Source organism: Geotrypetes seraphini, chromosome 15 (assembly GCF_902459505.1).
Source record: "Geotrypetes seraphini chromosome 15, aGeoSer1.1, whole genome shotgun sequence".
NCBI classification, from domain to species: Eukaryota; Metazoa; Chordata; class Amphibia; order Gymnophiona; family Dermophiidae; genus Geotrypetes; species Geotrypetes seraphini.
This window is the reverse complement of record NC_047098.1, coordinates 25646904-25669478: the sequence shown is the minus strand read 5'-3', so window position 1 is coordinate 25669478 and position 22575 is coordinate 25646904. Positions and strand designations below refer to the sequence as shown.

Genomic DNA, 22575 nt, shown 5'->3' with positions numbered 1-22575 from the left:
CTAGATGAAAATCACAGAGAGCATAAAGTATGACCTGGGGTATACAAAAGATGAAAAATACTGTGAAATACAGTTTAAGAAGATTTTGTTTCTTCCACATAAAGTGAATCCAAAATTGTACCAGAGAAGGTAACCAGTGGAGCTGAGAGAACAGTGATCTAAGATAATCATATCTCTTAGCACAACAAAAATGATAAATAGCACTGTGCTGAACTGTTCATAAATATGTAATTTCTGAAGCAGCAAGTCTACCATGGGGTGTATTGCAATAACCTAAACACACAGCGACAAATAAAGGTGAGTCAGGATGAATCAATAAGATAAGAATGAAGCCTGCAAAACTGCTGGCTAGTGGCAACAAAAAACCCATGTCCTAACAATACAAAATTTGCACAGAAAAAGACAGTTGATATCTATTATGACACCAAGATTCCAAAAAGGATTCCACTAATACAACTACAACATCATTAAGATGGGGAACTTCTCCTTTCCCAACTTCCCTTTTGTCTTATGTACATTAATGTGAATTTGTCTAGTATTTTAATATATGACAAAATATTGTTTTTATTTACTCATTTTAACAGTTTTCTACAATTTTTTTTTTTTTTAATGTAAACCGTTTAGACATTTGTTTTGATAGACAGCATATCAAAAATAAACAAACTTGAAAGACATGAAAGGTGGCTGGTAATTCATGCAATTGTTCAATACTAAGTCTTAACAACAGCAATTGCACTATCCACTTATGGATTATTTGTTCACACAGTTCTATATGTTGTATTTTCTATGGTGTTTATTTGTATGGACCTTCTGACTGCAACCGGGCACCAAAACCGCCTCAGTTGTTACACTCTTCGTCAGTCCAATCATCATAATTGTATTAATGCTATTAGAAAGAGGAACTTCACTTAGCTTAATAGTGATTAGTTCATCTTTACACCTCTCCCTAATTCATGCAGCCACCAATTTATCTAGGATTCTAACCAACCAACCACAGAATCAAGGTAACGTTGAAAAGGGAGCAAGTCAGGAGAACTGGAATTTGTATAAGCAATAAGCAGGATATCAACTGCATAAAAAAATAAACAGTTCTTTTACAGTATTGATGTTTATGTTTTAGTAAAACTTGTTCTACCACTTGTTCTTACAACAGGTCCAAGCTATATTCTGTATCTGAAATGTACTGGTGTGCTCCCCTTACAAGCAACTGTTCTGGACTTTCCAATAGGATCCTCTGCTTCTTATGGCAGTGATATAGCCCTGCCCACGTCCAGAAGTTTATTCAAAACCACCACAGTGTTTTAATAGTTTGTGCCATTCATATAACCCAATAAAACAAGTACTTTCCTCAGACTGGACCTTGACTTTTTCACAAAGACCATTGCCATGTACACAGTGCAAATTTGTGTGGGAAGAAAGGGGGGGGATATGCCCTGTAAACAGCACAAATGTGTGTGGGAAGAAAGGCAGATTGCCATTGACACAGCAAAAATATGTGTCAGAAGAAGGTACAGAACCCTATGTTTGTGTGGTTATCCTGCTTAAGAGTACATAAAACAGGTGTTGGATTTGGAGCACAGCAGCTAACTCACCTGGGGTAGCTGGTCCCAGTGTGCCTTGTTCTTCATTTCTTCTTGCATTTCATGGATCCGCTTCAGAGATTCCAGACTCTCATCAAGCAGAAATGTGGTATCATTTATTAACATATTAATGTACCGGACAAACTGCTTCCCGGAGCTGAAAGAGGTAAAACTCATTAACAATGATGTAATACTGGATCTACATTAGTGTGTGTAAAATGGAAAGGGAGTGGTACTCACTAACAGTGGAAGGCCCTGAACTATGGGGTCTTGCTGTCTCTTAGTTTCTCTTTAATTCCAAGTATACAACAGAAAATGGAGCCTCTTACTCACTTGAATTCCTCCATGAATGTACCATGATGTGCTATGTTCTGCCAGAGGCTTTTAAAAATAGTGCTTATATGATAACGAATTGTAAATTTATCATAGAACTCGCTTGTGGCTCCAGTGTGCTCCACATCTGTGAAGAGAAAGAAAGTAGGTAGTAAATACTTCATTTGTTAACTTTGTGTGTTTGTGACTGGGAGACCAAAGAGGCATTTGAAAGGAACAATTCCCTAAACTGGTATGTTTCACTATATCAAAGTTTCTATTTTTTCATAGAAATGTATTGGATCATTTTGGGGGGAGCTTATTTCCCTGGAACTCCTGTTCTGATATGGCCCATTTTCAAACTATAGAAAATTATACATAATATCTATATGTGGAATACAGCAGCCTTACTATTAGCACCACCAATACTCCCTCTAAGGAGTGGCTGAGTGCATGCACATTTTTTTCATGTGAGCAACGAGTTCTAAAAACCAACAATTTTTGATCCCAGTACAGTAGAATCTCAGTTATCTGGCATCCATGGGGATTGGTGGATGCTGGATAACTGTTTTTTTCTGGTTGATTGAGAGTGCTGTTTTAGAAATCTTGTCTAACACAGATTTCAATTCTCCCCCTCCCTCAAGGCCTGAAGCAGATGACGGTCCTTAGCTGCAAACCCCCTCCACTACCTCTTTCCCTGCCCTGAAGCAGCAGCGTCAGCAGGAGGTAGCACTCAAAACAAGCTACTCACGGCCAGCCCTGACAGGGCCTTTCCTCTGACGTGTCACTTCCAAAGCATCAGAGGAAAGGCCCTGCTGGGGCTGGCCGCGAGCAGCCTGTTTCGAGCGCTGCTGACCGGCTACCGGGAGGAAGCGAGGAGGTTCACTTCTCAGGACTGTTGCCTGCTTTTGCTGCTTCAGGGCTTGAGGAAGGGGGGGGGGGGGGCTTTGCGGCTCAGGACCGCTGCCAGGGTGGTGCTTCGAGGTAGGAGAGAGGGGGGTTCGCGGCTCAGGACTGCCACCACTTCTACTATGTACTTCAGGGCTTGAGAGAGGTAGGGGTATTTGTAGCTCAGAATCATTGTCATGCTGGTACTTCATGTTGGAACGGAGGTGGGATTAGTGGCTCAGGAGTGCCACCACTTCTACTACTTTGGGGCTTGAGGAAGGAAGGGGGGACAGCTCAGGACCGCTGCTGCTTTGGGGGACTTTCTTTGCTGGTGATTTTTTTTGCCAGTTGGGTGAGAGTACCAGTTAACTGAGATTCTACTCTATTAGCAATGCATTTCTGTATATAGCAAAAAAAAAAAATCACACATATGATAACTGGTTTAGTTTAGTTTAATTAATTTTTTACAGTTTAATTTTGTTTGAAAATCAGGTAGGATCAGTATTTTTGTGAGTGACCGTTAACGACCATGTAAAATGTATGAGCGATTGCTCACGTGTTCCACTTAGAGGGAACATAGAGCATCACTTCTTACAACACAAAGATATGAACAGACCTCCTGTTAAATCACTTACTGATCCATTTACCCCACAGAAATCTAAAGGTTCTCATCCCATTTAACAATAAGTTTTACTAACTTCTTCCTACCATCTGAATTGACCAACTAACTGAAATTGGAAAGGAAAATGATGATTAAGGCATATTACTAAGATGAGCTTCTTAGAAGCCGGGTTCCAAAGACACTCAACTCATCTCTTCAAGCCTATCAACACTTGTTTAATCTGTAACTATGTTTCAACCTCAACACCACACTCCTCCAGTAAATGCTTAACGCATATTATCTTTGTCCCTTTCTAAAGTTTCCAAGCATATTGTAAACCATGCTTCTTCAAGCTTCTCACCTCTGGGATGAAAGTACAATATGAAATTTTTGGATTCTTAGCGAGAAGAAAGATTGGAACAAGTTCTGTTTGCTATGTTTCAAATAGTAAAATGCTTCCGAGGGCAATTTTTAAGCAGGTCAATTTACCCAGATAAATTATTATTCACCTGTTTAAATGACTTTGAAATTAGTTTTCTATAAGTGGCAGCTTGAGAGTTTGAGATAGCTAACTAGACCAATGACTGCCAAAGCCTATTACAATACCATAGTCCTTCTTGTGTCACATGTGCTCATATGACCAGAGTCTGGCAATGCAGCTGGTTCAGACATCAAAGCTTACCTGTATAAAATTTCATCAGAGAAGGGACCAGGAGCTTAGTTGAAAGTGGATGATTCTCAATCATTTCGAAGAATTTCTGTGTGCGAGGCTGAATGGCGGGGTTCGTTACAAACATGACCTCAACCAGCTTGGCCACTAGGTAAGGGTTTCGGATGTAGTTCTGATTGCATAGCAGCACCACCAAGAAGGTGACGATGTCTTGAGTACATGGCTCAAAGAGAACCTGAGGAGAATATCTGAGGGAAAGTTGAGGAGTGTCAACCAAGCTTCTAAAAGTGAGGGATTCCAAGAATATACATGGTGACACAGCCAACATTAATGTCTGCATCCTAACAAAAATCCTTAGTGTTAAGAATCAGTTTAGAGATTAAAAATGTATGGTAATAAGAAATCACTATTAAACTTAGTGATCATGTTGTCACCTACTGATAAAATCTGGTGGCTGTATGATAACATTTGGCCTCATATACTAATGTCCTTTCCTTGGGTTTAATCAAATCAGTCCAGAACACATGAGTTATGTCCCTCAGTCAGCAGAAGGAGACAGAGACCTAAGTGCTGTGAGCGCTAACCCCATAAGAAGCACCTCAGTTCTCCATTATTCCTTTAAGAAAACAAATGTTGATCAAAAACTCTCTCAAAAAAAAGGATACTAGGAAGGAGGAAATCCGGAGTCCTTAACTAGAAGAATGAACACTCAAGAGATCCCTAAAGGCCTCCAAAAGTTCCTATTCTTAAAATCAGAGAAAAATATTAGCCAAATTAAACAGCAAGATAATAGATAGCAGGGTGGGTTTCTAGACTGGATTGGTTGGACTCAAGGAAAATAAATTAACAGGAAAGACCAAATTTTTGCCTTCCTTTTTGTCCACCAGACCAGTACAGAATGCATCAAAGCAATCCTCACACTAGGTAGAGTGATGCGCCCCTGCTGCAAGGACCCCAATCCCAAAGGCAGTATGTTCCCTAAAATGCACATCCAGCTTATAGTGCTTGGTGGTCTTCATATGCCTTCTCCAAATAGCAGCCCTACAAATCTTAATGAAAGAATCTGTGCACAATTCTACCCAAGAAATTGCCATATCCCTGGTTGATTGCACCCAAAAGCCTTTAGGAGTAACTTGGCTTTTGAGAATATAAGCCAGCATCACAGCCTTCTTCAGCCACTATGCAATAAGTTTTTATAGGTGCTGTACAATTCTTTACACTGCCAAATGCTATAATTAAGTGGTCTGATTAAAAAAAATCATTTGTTACCTTCAAATCCCACAACAGTACCCTAAGGGCATCCAAGAGAAATAGAAGTCCAAACTTATCTCCCCAACCTAACTATTAGGATGGCAGAGTAACTTCCATGACTGACCTTACGCTCCTCACAACAGCAGTTGTTAGTCATTCCCTCATTTAGACAACTTTTTCTGGATTTCCATAGGAATTCTTCATTCTGTATTATGGATCCTACTCTCTGGAATTCTTTGCCTTTTTACCTTCATTCAGAGAAATCATATATTAGGTGTTTCGATCCCTAAAATTATGGAGTGCTGTCTGTTGAACAACGGCCTAGATGCCCTGCCTCTGAAACATCAGAAATGGATACATTTGATAATGACAGCAGGACGACTTGTCCTGGCATCTGCTTAGAAACAATCAGATCCACCAGGGTTACGAGTATTATTGGCTAAAGTTCAATATATACAGCACATGTCTAAATTAACTGCTCTTCGGAGAAATCCGATACAGAATTATAACCATTTGAAGTGCATATGAAATTTGGATTAATTTTCAAAATGATAGTCCCATAGATCTTTGATATATAATTTTTTATCCCACATCTTATGAATCTCCTGCATGCATCCTTCCACCAGGGTTGGGAGGGGAGGAGTGTGGGTTGGGAGGGCCGAGATATATTAGTCATCGTTGATAACTTGGAAAAGTTTTACTATTTATTATGATATAAGATATATAATGTATCAACATATTGTTTTGTATACAATTGTATAAGCCAGATGATTTTAAATGCATTATTTTTTAATAAACAAAAAAAAAAAAAAGGAAATTATCTGGGTCACAGCCCACAGTTTGTTTTGGCAACTCAGGGGCATGTGTTGCTGTAAGAGTTAGAAATTTTCATGATTGTGTTTGTATGTATTCCACCACTGCTAATAAAGTACATTAAAAAAAAAAATTCAGAGAAATCATTTGTAACCTTCAAGGAACAATTACAGTAAAACCTTGGCAGAGTACGGTACTGGGGTTCAAGAAAGGATTAGACAAATTCTTACTGGAAAAGGGGATAGAGGGGTATAGATAGAAGATTACTTCACAGGTCCTGGACCTGCTGGGCCACCGCGTGAGCGGACTGCTGGGCATGATGGACCTCGGGTCTAACCCAGCAGAGGCATTTCTTATGTTCTTATGATAGCAAGTAACTTGGTTTGCAAGTATTTTGCAAGACAAGCAAAACATTTTATTAAATTTTAACTTGATATACAAGCAATGTCTTGCAATACAAGTACATACAGTATACAAACATCACAACTGAGCCGATGGTTCTTCTCTCTCTGACAATGCAAGAGTGTAGTGACTGTTCTAAACAAGTAAAGCCTTGCAATACTAGTACGTATAGTATTTGATATTAAAGTTTTTGGGTTGTGGAACGAATCATTACTTCCTATGGAGAAATTCACTTTGATATATGAGTGTTTTGGATTACAAGCATGCTTCTGGAACAAATTATGCTCGCAAACCAAGGTTTTACTGTAAAGACATACCACTTCTCTTTGGCCTTTAGCTCTTAACTTCCTCCTGATGGCTACTTTTCTTCTGTGTAGGCAGATTTAAATTTTTTGTTCCCTCCCTTACCATATTGTTCTTCCCTTTCCCCAACCTTTTATTTTTATTGTAATCACCGATTCCCTCTTTCCCCATGTTCTTAATTGTTTCCTTTTGCATTTCTTTCTGTTCTTACCTTATTTAATTTTTTTATTTTTTAGAGGGTGGCACAGTGGTTGAAGCTACAGCCTCAGCACCCTGGGATTGTGGTTCAAACCCCGCGCTGCTCCTTGTGACCCTGGGCAAGTCACTTAATCCTCCATAGGCCGAGGTACGTTAGATAGATTGTGAGCCCACCGAGTCAGATAAGGAAAATGCTTGAGTACCTGAGTGTAAAACCGCTTAGATAACCTTGATAGGCGGTATATAAAAAAATCCTAATTTTTTTTTTTAAAAAATTTTTTTATTTAAAATTTGCCTTCTGATTTTATATTTGCGGTATATTAAATAAATTGAACTTGAACTATGGAAAACAAACATCTTCAGAAGAAATGAAGGGACCATCCTAAAAACTCCAGTCTCCATAAAAGTCAGAAAAGGTACCCAACAAATTAAAAGCTTGCAATTCTGCAACTCATCTCGCTGAGCATCTAATGTTTCTGGTAGCAGAGTCAAATCTTTCAAATACACATTCTTCAAATGGCAAAAATACAAGTGCCAGCAAAACCATGTTGAAACTTTACGCTGAAACCACTGGATGTGCCAGTGGACACAAAACCAAGATAAGGCAACACTGTAGCCAGTACCTGCCCACCAAGGTACACAATGTCCTCTTGCACTGAGGATGTGTCTCCAGGGGCTTCTGCCCAAGAGGGAAGGGTTAGGACATCCATTATAGTGGGAACTTCGATCATTAGGCATGTAGATAGCTGAATGGCTAGTGGATGTGAGGATCGCTTGGTTACTTGCCTGCCTGGTGCAAAGGTGGTGAACCTCACACATCTTAGATAAGGGAAGGAACCTGCTGTCTTTGTACATGTGGGTACCAATAGCTAGTGCCCGCAAAACCAAGTTGAGACTTTATGCTGGAATCTCTGGATGTGCCAATGGACACAAATGAGTAATGCTCATAAGGCAATACATCACATCTAGGTGCTAACCCCAATGGAGTCCCTTCCAAGCAACTTCAGAAACAAGACAATGCCACAATCTAAACATTCAATGAAGCCAAGGATAAATACCCTTTTGAGGCCATTCTGCAGAAGCAATAAAAATAGGTAACAGAAGTTTGACATGGGGGAAAAAAAAAACTCAAGCTGCACACCAAGATTCAAAAACTAGATCCTAAAATAGGTTAGCAAAGTATAACTTTTACTTGCCTATAAGTTCATGATAACCATGCTCATACAACCTTTTCTCCTTTAGGGCTCCCTTTGAAGAGTCAAGCCATAAGACAAAAGCAAAATGAGTTGTCCATGAGAACTGGCCCCTGAATAAGAAAGCCTTTCTCCCACAGAAGCTTCAAGGTCTCATACCCTGGAGATGGATCATTTCTGTGTACCATCGATGTCTGGACCAAGCTGGATGAGGCCACCTTCTACAACACCCAGAAGAGGCTATGGAAGAAATATTCTTCTTTAAGACAGAATCCCTGACTAAGTCACTTCTTTAACAGAGTATCTAATCCCTGTGGTGCTGTACTCCTTCCAATGACTGAAAAATAATGGCACCTTGGTGTTCTGACTTGTGCCATCAAATCCATCACTGGATTTCTCCACTGGTTTTGAATCATGACCAAGGTTTCCTTCTATAGCTCCATTCTTTTGAATCCAAGGTATGCCAGTAGAAAATCCATTTGTATATTTTTAGACCCCCATGAAGAATGTGACAGAAAATGCCTGAAGATGATTCTCCAACCACTGAATGACTCCTCATACCTCTGCTGGCTTATATAAGCCACTGCCATGAATCACTCTGATGGCTTGCCATGAACCAAACTCTGGAATACACACAATGCTTTCTGAATTACAACTGGTTTATTGATCTTCATTGCTTTGGTAGCCTTCCACCATCTTTGAGCAGCATGATCCAGAAAATGAGCTCCCCAACCAGAAAGACTCACATCAATCATCCACAACCATCAATTGGGAGCTTCCAAATCTATGCGCTTTACTAGGTTCTGTGGATTTAACCAGTATTTTAGACCTCCTTTGGCTTCTACAGTCCAAAGAAGGTGTGTCTCAGAATACCAACAATGCACTGACTTACAACTGATGACTGTAGGGGTTACATACAGATCTAAGCCCATAAGGCAAAATTGAGTCATTGCCATGGAACATAAGAGCATAAGCCATGCCCATCAAACCCAGTATCCTGTTTCCAACAGTGGTCAATCCAAGTCACAAGTACTTGGCAATATCCCAGAAGAGTAAAACAGATTTTATGCACTTATCCTAGAAAAAAAAAGGGCAGTGGATTTCCCCATCCATCTTAATAATACCTTATGATACTTGCTTATAATCCTAGATATGAGACGTAATCTTCACCATGAAAGCCCATATCTGAGCCTTGAGCTTCAACCTACTTTATTTGGGCAGGAACCCTTTTCTTATATGGGTACTTGAATGAGCTCCTAGATATCCTTATGCAATACAAATGGTCTAAAACTTGCTTTTCTCAAGATTGACTACTTAACCTAAGGCCTAAGTGGTAACCTACCACTGATGTTGCCCTGAAGAATCAACCATCCAAAGATGGATGTAATAGCATTGCTCCTCTCTTCAGCAATGCCTCTTCTACCATCATGATCTTGGAAACAATCCAGGTAGCCATGCTAATCCTAAAGAAAGAGCTTGGAATTGGAAGTTTTGACCCAGAAAGGTGAACCATTGGAATCTTTGGTGTGGTCCCCAAATTGGAATATGCAAATATACTTCTTTGAGATCCAAAGATGTGAGGAACTCACCAGAGTGCACTGTTGTAATGACTGACTGCAATGTCTCCATGCTGAAATGAGGAATGCAGAGCACCCAATTTACCCCCTTTAAAAGTCGGATGGTTCAGAAGGCAAATTCTTTTAGAACCACAAAGTAGCTGGAATAATGTCCCATTCCTCTTTGGGGACAGGAACCATCACTTCCAAATCTAATAGCTTCTTCAGTATGGCTATATTGCCACCATTTTAGTCATTGCATGATAAGGAGATACTATAAATGCATCTGAAAGGTGTCAGATAAACTCCAGCATATAGCTTTTCTCACAACATATAGAATCCATTTGTTGGAGGTGCTCTGGGACCACTCTTCATAAAAACAGAAAACCAACTTCCAATCCACTCTGCCAAGGTGTGAACCCTCAAAAGCTTTACTGCACTCCTCTGGAGGGCCCTACAGGCTTCTGAACCTAGGAACCTATCTCAGTCAAAACAAAAGGACAATGATCAACTCTGAAAATGGGATCTCTAAGTGGAGCTTGCTCTGCTTAGATGGCAATATTTAGCTTCTCTGAACCACCCTACCTTCCCCCCCCTTTTTTTTGTAATTGTTTATTTATAACAAAAATCCTCATACTAACACAGCAGTACAATACAATAACAGTACAGTCAGTCAATTTGCAGAACAGCAAAACCCACTGAGGTCATCATGAAGAGGGGAGGGACCTGGACTCCTCCAGGTTTACCCCAAGATTCAGCAATCCCTAGCAAGACTCTGGATAGCCCTCTAACTATCTAACCACAACCAGGTAACCAGCTCTCCAACTGGCCCAAAGAGCTGCGGCCCAAGATCACCTTTCAGCTACACGGAACACTTTTATCACCTGCAGGAAACATAGAATACTGGAGAGCTGAGAAGTGCATGGTGCTTTCAACAGGGCAGAGCTCACATTTCTACAAGAGAGGGATGCAACATCACTTTGGGCCCTTCTCTGAAAGGGCTTGCAAAGAAACAGAAAATCGCTTTAATAAATGAATAGATAAAAGAAACAAACATACAAATTTTGTACAAATTTTTATAAACTGAATTTTGTATAAATTTGTATTGAATGAAGCTAAATTTTAAAACTTTATTATTTTTTAAATTTTGCTTAATTATTGGGAGACTAAGTCATCCTATTCCAAGTACAAAAATGTGTCCCATTACAGAACTTGTGAACAGTAATGATTATGATGGGGTCAGTTTTATGTTCACCATTGCACATATGAGGACTTTACTGGAAGAACTTGAGATTAAAGCTGATGACTATTTTCTTTCCTCTTGTACATCCAAAATGTGGCATAGAGTTCACTCATATACTTACTGTACAATAAAAAATAAAAACTCAGCTATATCTTCTACATAAAATTCTGGCAGTGCTGCAAACATTTTGGGGACATCCAAGCTTAAAGGCAGTGTGATACTGTAAAGAAACCAAAAGAGAACAGTCAGCAAAACTACCCCTTCAAAAACTTAAACAAAAGTCCAGTGTCTAAATTACAAGACTGTTTCATACTGAATTAACATATATCTAGATTGCAAAACAAACTAAAATTGCAATCTGGTTTTGCCTCTCTGCAAAATATTAAACAAGATAAAAACAGGCAGCACACATCCTACCAAGTACCCAAGTCAGGAAGCACATGTGTACTACCAGACAGAACATGCACACTCTGTTGCAACAGAATATGGAAGGGGAAATGTTCCATAACCTATGCAAATACAAGTCTATGGGTACAAAAATACTGGCAACTGCAATATCTACAGACAAGCTGTGTGCCTGAAAATACACACAGAGATTTGAAAACCCATTTCCACCACACTGCTCATTGTTATTACAACTAGAAACTGGAACATGCCTAGTTGACCAGAGACACCAACAGAAAGCCCCAACACTTCACACTCAATAGCACATGAAACATAGAAACATAGAAAGATGACGGCAGATAAGGGCCATATAGCCCATCAAGTCTGCCCACACTATTTACCCACCCTCTTAAGTCTTCTGACCCCTTAAGTATAATTGTAATTATACTGTCACTCTACATGTATCTGGAATTGTCCTGGCGATGGTGTACTTGTGCAGTACTGAGGCTACACACTCGAAGGAGCTTGAGGCCCAAGGTAGTAGCAGTAAAGACACTGGACAAAGTGTCCTCAGAATGAACTTCTTTATATTGTGGTCTCAATTAAGGGCATCCTTGCACTGGCTCAATTAGAAAATTCTGCAGGCTTGTCATCCTCCTCCTGGTTCACTAGATAACTATTCCCAAGTGACTCAGTGGCTTCCATAGTCCTGCTGTATGCCTCCAGTCTCACATCTCTAAGTCATGGCTTCAATCTCTGTTGACTCTGACAATATGGTACTAATAAGTATGAAATGGAGCTTTCTGCTTTTTTTCCTTATATTTCTGGCCATCATCTAGGCTTGTTCTACATAAGGAATGAAGCTTTATTCTTAGGGTGCAAGCCGTTTATCTCCTAAAAGAGGTGGCATATATATCCTATCAACCTCTCTGTTAAAAAAAAGAGCAAGTGCATGTCCTACCTAATCTCTGTCCAAAAAACAATATGTGTATGCCAGCAAGGCCAATCCCTACCCCCCAAAAATACAACAGATAGCATGTGTGTTCTATCAATCACCCTAAAAACATGCAATGTATGCATATCTTGATGATCTCCCCCAATGGTTTGCACATATAGGCACTATCAGGAAAGTGTACATTCTTTACGAAAAAATGCACACTATTATCGGTGAACAACATTTTGTTGCAAATAGCCAGCTATTTCTAGTGCATTCTAGCGACTACCCAAAAAACGGATGTATGCATCCTAGCTATTCCTGTGGAACATTACAGTCAGGTTGCACATAATCTGACTCAACTCAATAATACAAGCTTGCATTCTGAACAAAAAGGAGGTGGTACTCCCAGGTGGATACAAGGTTTCTTTTTATAATATAAATTTTTATTGCTTTTTCATTTTCAAAAATAAAAAGAAAGAATTACAACAATAACCAGCAGTAAGACAGGCAATATAAAGCCATCTGCATTGGTTCTTCATGAAGGCTTTAAAGATCAAAACAAAGAACTAGCATCAAGAATTCCGAAAAGCACTATGGATTCTAGGTGACAACCCTTCCCTTACAGGTGACCAAATTTCTTTGTACCGTCTTCACTGACCCGGTGAACCTCGTTTGACATCCAAATATTTCATTTTTAGCATTGCAAACATTTCATTTCTCTGGAGTGTAAGGGTAGGAATGTCAGATTGTCTCCGCTGTAAAAGAATGCATTTTCTAACCAATAAAGAAGCCTTGTGCAACAACATATTCCCCCACCTCAGACAAACCCAAGGACCGTACTTGAGAAAACAGCAGGATATCTGCCCTCAGAGGGATCCATTTACACAATACAGTTTGTAAATAAAATCTTTTTTTTTTTTTTAAGTTCTTTATTCATTTAGAATTTACAACAAGTGTGCAATAAATAACAAACACGTAAAAGGACCAAAAGGTTTGTATCCTCTCACAGGACCAAAACATATGGAGCAGACCAGCTGGAGCAAACTTACTTTAGGACATACATAACATAGTAGATGATGGCAGATAAAGACCCGAATGGTCCATTCAGTCTGCCCAACCTGATTCAATCTAAAAAAAAAAAAATTTTTTTTCTTCTTCTTAGCTATTTCTGGGCAAGAATCCAAAGCTTTGCCCGGTACTGTGCTTAGATTCCAACTACTGAAGTCTCCGTCAAAGCTGCAGCCCATCTACACTATCCCAGCCATTGAAGCCCTCCCCAGCCCATCCTCAACCAAGCGGCCATATATATATACACAGACTGTGCAAGTCTGCTCCAATACTGGCCTTAGTTCTTTAATATTTACTATTATTTTCTGATTCTAGATCTGAGCATGAGGGGCAAAACCAGAAATATAAGCACGATAAGGTGATATGGTATATGGTTTATTTATTTATATCCCGCCTTTACCCAGGGCTGGTTACAAAAATTACATACATATATATCAACACCAAATAATACAATACAACACACACTACTTACAACTAACTAGGTGGGCGACCAGCACTCCACTTTCAATACATGCTTCAAAATCATGCTCCATATTTCATCTGACAAAAAAGATGCCGTTTAAGTAATCGCTTAAAAATCTTTTCAAATTCTGCTGTTGACGTATGTATAAGGGTAACTTATTCCATTCTCTTGTGCCCATACAACAAAATATGCTATATAGGTGAAGGAGGAACTTATACTGCTGTTCTTGGAGAGCAAGAACAAGTCAAGCTCTTGAGATGTTTCAAATTTATTTAAAATTTGATATCCTGCTTATCAGATATCTAAGCGGTGTACAAAAGTAAAATTATAAATATAGGGTGTCAAATGGAAAACACAAAGACAGACGCAAGCCATCTCCAGTAATCTGCTCCAGAAGGGGAAGATCTTGATTTCGAACCTCCGCTAAAGCATCATAATCCCAGGAAGCACTGAAACTGCCCAGACTGACCTGGTAAAAAGATAAGCTGGCTTTAGTTTGGCGAGACAAAGTGAGAGTTTCTAGAACCGTGTCAGCCATGTCCTCATTAAGAGTATTAGCATCCAGAGAATGAACATGTGAGACCTGGCGATTAAGGAGCCAATCCCTCTCCTGCAAACGTCCAGCAAGTTGTACATCCTAAAATGAGAGTACCTTGATTGGAGGCCAGATCCTGCACATAACACAGGCTTTGGTCCTGCCACCTTTTCAGATCAAGCTTATTTGAATCAGGGACAAGATCCAAATTGCCCCATAAAGGGAGCAAAATCATGGCATATGTTGGCAGTGGCTTTTACACAGCCACTTGCCAACATTGTCTCATGGATTTCAATAAAGGATGTCTGCAAGTAGGAAAAATCCTGTAAGGCTTACGGGCATGGAGGTAATAAAGCAAGTGCATCGGAGACATCAACTGTTTCTCAAGAGATACAAAAGTATAAAATTGAGTGTCCTTTATCCAGTCCACGAGATGTTTCATTAAAATGCGATACTGAATTTCCTTAAACCAGGAAGAGCCAGTCCTCCCCGTCTCACAAGCAAGAACAATTGTATGAGCATTATACAGGGTTTCTTATTATTCCAAAGAAACTTTCATAAGATCTTATAAAAATTTGCCCTTACTGGTCACATACATTGGGAAGGTCTGCATCACATATACCCATTTGGAAAACAAGACCATTTTAAACAAAGCTATAAAACCCCTTAAAGTCAGGGGAAGTCTGGTCCATAATGATGACAAGATATCCTGTGATTTCCTCAACAAGGCAGAAATATTTTCATGATATACTTTCATGAGATCATTAGTAATATAAACCCCTAGATATTTAAGTCTATATGTAACTTTCCTAAGAGGGAAAGGTGTTAACCAGTCTTCATAGTTATACTTACTGAAAGGCAAAGCCTTTGATTTATCTAAATTCAATTCCAAGCCTGACACCCGCCTATGCTGTTCCACCAAATGTAAGACCCTCTGGAAGGACCGTTGAGGTTGAGTCAAAAGCAAAAGGATGTCATCGGCGAATGAAAGAGAGCAGACCTGAGCACTACCCACCCGCAGGCCCACAATGTTCCCATCTTTCCTAATTTTCTGCAATAAGGGCTCTAAGGAAAGAACAAACAGTAAAGGCGATAGGGGCGCAGCCCTGCCACATACCCCGTCAGACACTCGTCTGCCAATAACAGGTTAATATATAAAACCTGAACCATATCAAAAAAGGGGCCACCCACATTTCTCCAAGACAGGAAATAAGTAGTCCTAAGCCATGCAGTCAAAAGCCTCAAGACTGATCAGTAAAGCCGAGATATCACAAGTGACACTATGACCAAACGCTGCCATAACTTTCCTAATATTCCACACCATGTGTCTACCATGGACAAAACCAACCTAATCAAGATGTATCAGCCACGGCAAAAAAATAGACAGACAGGACGCTAAAAGTTTTCCTATCAGTTTAAGTTAAAAATTTATTAACAAAATCAGTTGGTAGGAATCCAGAAATACCGAATTGGATATAAAGTTTCATTTAGACTCCTGAAGCAGGCTTTATATCCAAAACACAATTTGTGTCAAATTCTTGTAAACAATAAAGTAGCTTCTGAACACTACTGGTTTATATTTTGTCAACACTGCCATTGTGTGCATCATTGATTGATCTAAGGTCGTCTGATTTCTCTAGCTTGCTCTTTTTGCTCCCCAGAATTAGGCCATTCACATTTAACTAATCTCCTGAACACAGGCTTAACAGAGCCCTCGAAATAAACAGGCTATTTGTACTGCCACAACAGGCCTGCATACAGCCTCCACATCAATGGACACTCACTTGGGAAAGCAGGGGTCAAGGATGTGAAGAATCAGCTGGATCACCATGCCATAGAAACTAAGGCACCGCCTCAGAAAATTCTCATCTAACAAGCCAGCATCAGCACAGGCCTTGCAGCGAACTAACTTCTGCAAGAAGGGAAAACAAAAATTTTACTGAAGGATCAAATAGTCAGATGCAAAAAAAACCCCCATATAAAGGAGTTTCTAACAGATGTACTATAGCTGTTGAGCTCCACACTCCTCTCCTCCCAGAGCAGGAAGAAACATGAGAAAATGGATGTACTGAGTGCTGTAACTCACAGATGCCAGTTCAGCAACGAATTAACCAAACTAATAGTCATGTGCATATTACTGCCTATGTACAGTGATAAAGTTATGGAACAGTACACAGATTGATAGGAAAAGAGAGGTGGCAAAGTTATGGTGTGCCAGTGCCGGTTTCAGGCTGGGAGTTCTACTCCTGGAGCTGCATTGCTCTTCAAGTCTGCCTTACAAAAATGAGGAAGGAGGATACGGAAGAACAAATAAATCGGGGAAGAAAATAAATCCAAAATGCATGTCTCAGTTAATTGCTTGTGCTGGAAAAGATGAGTCCCTAGAGTACCTTCAGCTGGGTTTTGCACCGTTTCAGCATCTCTCGATGTCTGGTTGCCAGGGGTGAATCTTTCCATTGACTTTCATTATTCTTCAATTCCTCCACAGTCCTATAAAACATGAGAAACCATAGCCAATGGGGGCTCGGATCACACAACATCAATGGTAATACACTTCTCCCTCCATATTCGCGGTTTCAGCATTCGCGGTTTCGATAATTTGCAGTTTTTAGCTTGCTGGCTCCTCCCCCCAAATTACATCAGCTTGCATAGAGAAATCACTGATTTAAAGCATTTACAGAGAAAATCGCTGATTCCCGGTACTTTCTTCACCGTGTTTGCCTCTCCTTCAGGAACAGGACAGGTCTCCCGCCATGTTATTTACGGTTTCACCATATTCACAATGGTTTTTAATAGAAAACAGCGAATAACATATGAAAAAGTTATTTGCAGTTCTGTTAATCCCCTATCACGGCGAATACGGAGGGAGAAGTGTAGAAATAAATATGTGAACTACAGCACAAAAGTTAACATATTCTATAGCAACTGAAGCTGAGGAACATTTTAAAGTGTTATGCAGTGCTTTGGCTAGGAAGCAAGCATAAGGGTCTCTCCCAAATGTACTGTTTAAGGCTCCACAAGGTTTCACCTGTTCAATTCTCGGATAGCACGCAGTCTGCGGATGTAACGTCGACAGCTAGGCAGAATGGCAAGGTGGTGCGTGTGCAACGTGAGGAAAAAGCATTCTGTAGGGAACTTTGGCTCAGAGAAAAGACTGGGATCCCCATCTGGAAACAAAGAAGACAGGACTTCATTGTATAAGCTTCAAGTCAACCCAGAGAGATAAAATCTCATGCACACTATCTGTTCTATCGGTATCACAGAACCCACAGGTGAATGGGGATTCCATGAAGTGAAGCAGGATTCAATTTAATTCAATTTATGATTTTACACATTGCCTGTGCAGTTTAATTGTCCAAACCAGTATAAATACAGATAAAATACATCAGGAAGTTTAATCACTGACAAAATAAGCAAACTATAGAGAATCATACTGAGAAATATAAAGACAGATGACATGTACAAAGTTTCCTATACCTCAAAATTCTTCCCAAAAGTAATCACAATTAAATAGCAAATGTTAATGAATTTCTAGTTCTTCTAAAATCTATAAAAAGTATAAGTGACCTTAATGAAGATCTTTAAAAAATTTTTTGCAAGTTCTGAACTAAGATCACTGGAAAGATCATTCCAGAGTCTTAGTGCAGATATGGGCACAACAAAGTTAAAGCAGAGAAGGGGCATTTGAAAAACCTTCTTCTTGGAACTGCAGTTTATGAGAAGGTAAGTATCCTAAGAATACCTAATATCATTGTCAATAATCTAAATTTAATCCTGTTTAATACCAGTAGCTAATGAAGTTCACACAACAGCTGTGTAGCCTATTTCTGCTTAGCTTTCGAGCATGCCCCTCACCAGCAAGTTCTGAACCTGCAGTAAGCTGGAAATCTCTGCTGAAGACTCATGAACACGGCATTATAACCATCAACCTAGGAAACCATCAGCGAGACAACTACCAATCAAAAAGCTTCCAATTCCAAAAGAGATACAACTGCCATACAAAGCATAGTTTTCAGAAAGCTACTCGACTACCCGATGAGCTGCTTGTTCATTAATGTGGAGTTATTCTCAACTTTTGTCCAAAACACAACACATAGGGGGGTAATTCTGTAAAGAGGGCACCGACATTTAGGTGCCAAACACACATGTAAATGCCAATATTCTCGTTACCTGCTATTCTACAAAATGGTGCCTAAATGCAATGGCACATAGTTTGAAAGTGGGCAGAGCGCTGGCAGTGTGTGTAAATTTTAAGAATACTATAACGTTTATGTTTGGGGGGGTTTAAAGCAATCTAGGTACAAGCATCTTTGACTGATGTAAGTGATGGTCTCTAAAATATATGCACATTTTTGCCTTGTTAAGCTAGTAATCTATAAACAGAATACCGTAGTCTATAAATAAAATACCGTCCAGACAGACACTCCTTCATAAATTTACCCTTCATATCATTACCAACTGGGTGTATTGGTTAGTCTTAAAGAGCCAAAACTCAAATTCTGAGTTTTAAAATTTCAGTTTGTTAAAGCCAGCCAAACTGATCATTCCTGCCAACACAGATTAATTATAATATGGCTTAAATGTTTTTGTTATCTTATTAATATTGGTTGTTTTATTTAGATAATAGGGCCTTCTTTTCCCCTTTAATTTCTGTTGCTACTCTATCTTTAATTGTAAACTACTTAGCTATTGTAATTTGCAGTATATTAAATAAATTTGAATTGTGAATTCTTTGTTTGACTACCATTCCCAAATCTGAAAAATACTTTCAGCTGATTATTATTTGTATTAACAAATGACCTATAAATCTCATGTTTCCTTATTAGTTCACCCAAAGGGTCTATAAACACATTAATAACAAGAGAAATAGAGAAGAACCCTATGGGACAGTGTTTCTCAACTCAGTCCTGGAGTACCCCGTTGGCAGTCAGGTTTTCAGGAAATCCATAATTAATTTGCATAAAATTGATTTGCAAACACTGTCTCCATTATATGCAAAATTCTTTCATGCATATTTATTGTGGATATCCTGAAAATCTGACTGGCAAGGGCATACTCCAGGACCAAGTTGAGAAATACTGATATGGGACACTGCACCAAAAAGAAGCACTGTTTGATTTCTTTCTTCCAGACATGATTTAATCCATTTTGTCACTCATGCACCGGCTCTTAAAATCAAAACTCATGTAAAAAGTGTCAACAATTCTTGCTGTTGTGTATATGTTTTCATTGAGACTCCTGATAAATTCCACAAAAAAAAAAAGCAACCCCACAGAGAATTGACCCTATATATTAAGAATCAACAGTCAGTAAAAAATAGTTTCTCACACGTTTGGAAAAGACTCTGAGAAGACTCTTGAACCTCTAAGCATTAGGACACATGATCAATAGTTTTTGATAAGGACTCCTGATGAAGGTACTTTTTAGGCACCGAAACGCTGGCCATGTCAAGTCAGTATAATCCAATAAGCGTCCTGGTAGATACATCTCTTGACCCCTACTTTTTATTGACTGTTGACTCCCGATAACAAGCTTTGTATGGGAGGGGGGAAAAAAAAATCACAAATCAGTCATAATTACAGAGAACATCTCACAACACAACAAGTCAATCATGATTTGTATAAGACCTTCCCTATGAAAGAAAATCTCTCAGACAAGGCAGAAACACAGCCATGGTCTTTAGAGCATTCACAATGATCTTTTGACAGAACATGCCTTAAACCAGAGTACACACTCCACTCAGGAAGAGGAACAGAATCACTGAATACTGCCTGCTGCACTCACTCAGCTCAGCCACCCAGCTAACCACATCTTCCATCATGGCCTTCACTCTTGTCTCATCGTTGGGGACAGTGATGCGACATTTGGGATGGAATATGTACATGGGGTCAACAGTCTCCAGCTTGATCTTGGAGCTCAGTTGCTGCAGTACCCACAGAAAGTTGAGCATAAATCCGTCTGTGGACACTAGACGATCATCCGTCTGTGAAGGACCAATACCAAGGGAACAAGAAATTAAAAATAAAAGATTTACAAAAGAGAAACATTCAGCAGCAGGATATAGAAACAAAAAACATGATTGTAGATAAAAGGCCAAATGGCCCATCCATATCTGGGATACAGAAACATAGACATATGATGGCAAATAAAGGCCAAATGGCCCATCCATATTTGGTGTTTAATCACATATCCAATGTCAAGTCACTGCTCTTGAATGTTCCTGAATAAAGAAACAGGATAAGTTATCTGGTTATCTTTATTCCTGCTTTTTCAGCAGTCAATTTAATCAGTTAAAATTAACCTGATACAACTGAATATCAGAGCCACCCAGTTAACTTTAAGCCTTGTCCTAAGCAAGCCTTCCAGATTTTTCTTTTATCCGGATAACTTCTGGCAAGACATTAAGTTGGTCTAACAGCCCTGAATTTTAAAGCAGAGGATTTGAATATCCAACCCAAGCCATTTAAGGATGCACCAGCATTTGAAGTGAAGCACTGATCAGAACCAATCATTCAAAAGAAAATCAAGAAGCTTAAACCACATGCATGCATAAATTATAGCATTTTTTACAACTTTTTAGTTTGGTCTTTAACAAAACATAAGGCTATAAAGGTTGGCAACATTATATATAAAACAAATTCCAGCAAAGTTGGCTTTCACATGAAGGCTGATGGAATTTAAGATACATGCCTCATTTTAACCTGAATCATGCAGGCACAGAAAGGCAGGAGTGTTGCCCAAGGTAGATGCAGTGAAGAGTCTTGAACTCGTATATCAGGGCATCCATCTCCTGAATCTTAGTTTAATTTTCAGAATGTTTAAAGAACAAAACAGAAGATTTACTAAGCAGGAAGCAACAAGCAAAATTAGGTACTGTGAACCTCAGGCTAGAAGCCCTCAGTTCCTCTCCCCTCACAAGGGATTTCTCTCAGGAAAGCCAAGCAGTGCCAGTGTTGATCTTTGGTAGTATGCATGTATGTGAGCAGACCACGAAAGTGGTGCCAAGACAGTGTACCTACTAAGCAATGTCACAGCTTCCATTTACACAAAGCTGCCCTTACCTGTAGCTGTGCTTTCTTCATGTTGGCATTGATGACAGCTGCCATGTAGCCAAGTGCTGCCTCTCGGGTCTCACCATTCAGAAGAACATTGTGCAGAATCTTGAACTGATCTTGCTAGAATTATAAACAGGCCTGTATCAGTAAGAGGATGGAAAGTAAGAGCTGCTGGGAGATGCATGGTGACCACAGTACCAGCAGCACATTCTTAAAGATACCCCTAGGCAATGGGTGCCAGCAACCTTTGCATTTATTTCTAGACAAACCTGATCTTTATTTTACATTTTTTATTCTTTACCTCAATAAGACAATGAGGCTTGACTTCTGCTGTTTCCTCCAATATCATACTAATCATCATGCCATACCAAAGCAATGCCCACAGAAGTCTAGCCACTTGGGCGATCAGGCTGCAGGGTCCAGTGTAGATACATATTGGAATGCAAAAGACTGATCAAATGGGGCATAATGGCAGCAAGAGGTGCAATAGAAGGGGGATGGAAACAAGTGAAAGCTTCAACACAACAAAAATGGAGAAAATACTTGGAGTTCATAACGAGTCCAAAGAAACAGACAGACAGACACCAGAGATTTAGTTGAGATGCTGAAGAATGGTCAAAATCAAAATTGGTACAGAATGGGGGACCAAGGAGGTAAGAGTAAGATACTGCGGAAGGGAGAAGGATTTTTTGCATCATTATCATATCAACACTGTATTCTGGTTAAAAATGTCAAAGAAGAATAGTTTTTGCTTCTCTATTTTTTTTTTATAAGACAAGCTTGATTGTGGTGCCAACACCTACTTTCTGGTTGGGTTTCTATACTTGATTGAATTATTCTGGATGAATAGCTCCAATCAGACTAATGTACTTTTTTCTCATGGGGGGATTGGGCGGCAGGGGGAGGGTTTTGAGGGGGGGGGGAATTGTAAACAATTATATTTGTTGAACCTTTATTTGGATGGAATCTGTTATGTACTATTTCTTTGTTCAACAATAAAAAAATTTGAACATAAAAATGTCAAAGAAGTACTCAAAATAAAAATTTAAAAAAAGATATGTTACAATACATTACATTCACTTCAAGCCAGAAAAGAGGTCAAAAGACAAACACATGAAACACA

At 39.4% G+C, this 22575-nt stretch overlaps 1 protein-coding gene across 4 annotated transcripts in view; it reads right to left on the bottom strand.

Annotated features, from left to right (window-relative positions):
• The window catches only part of UBE4B (ubiquitination factor E4B), a 137310-nt gene that overhangs the window by 10010 nt on the left and 104725 nt on the right, over positions 1–22575 (bottom strand). For all 4 annotated transcript variants that reach the window (XM_033921512.1, XM_033921510.1, XM_033921511.1 and 1 more), the window contains 9 exons: positions 21459–21572; positions 20182–20380; positions 17426–17564; positions 16788–16887; positions 16182–16309; positions 11132–11230; positions 4064–4299; positions 1914–2040; positions 1593–1737 (listed from right to left, as the gene is read on the bottom strand). In XM_033921512.1, the coding sequence (XP_033777403.1) occupies positions 1593–1737; positions 1914–2040; positions 4064–4299; positions 11132–11230; positions 16182–16309; positions 16788–16887; positions 17426–17564; positions 20182–20380; positions 21459–21572 (1287 nt within the window). The remainder of the gene's footprint in view (positions 1–1592; positions 1738–1913; positions 2041–4063; positions 4300–11131; positions 11231–16181; positions 16310–16787; positions 16888–17425; positions 17565–20181; positions 20381–21458; positions 21573–22575) is intronic.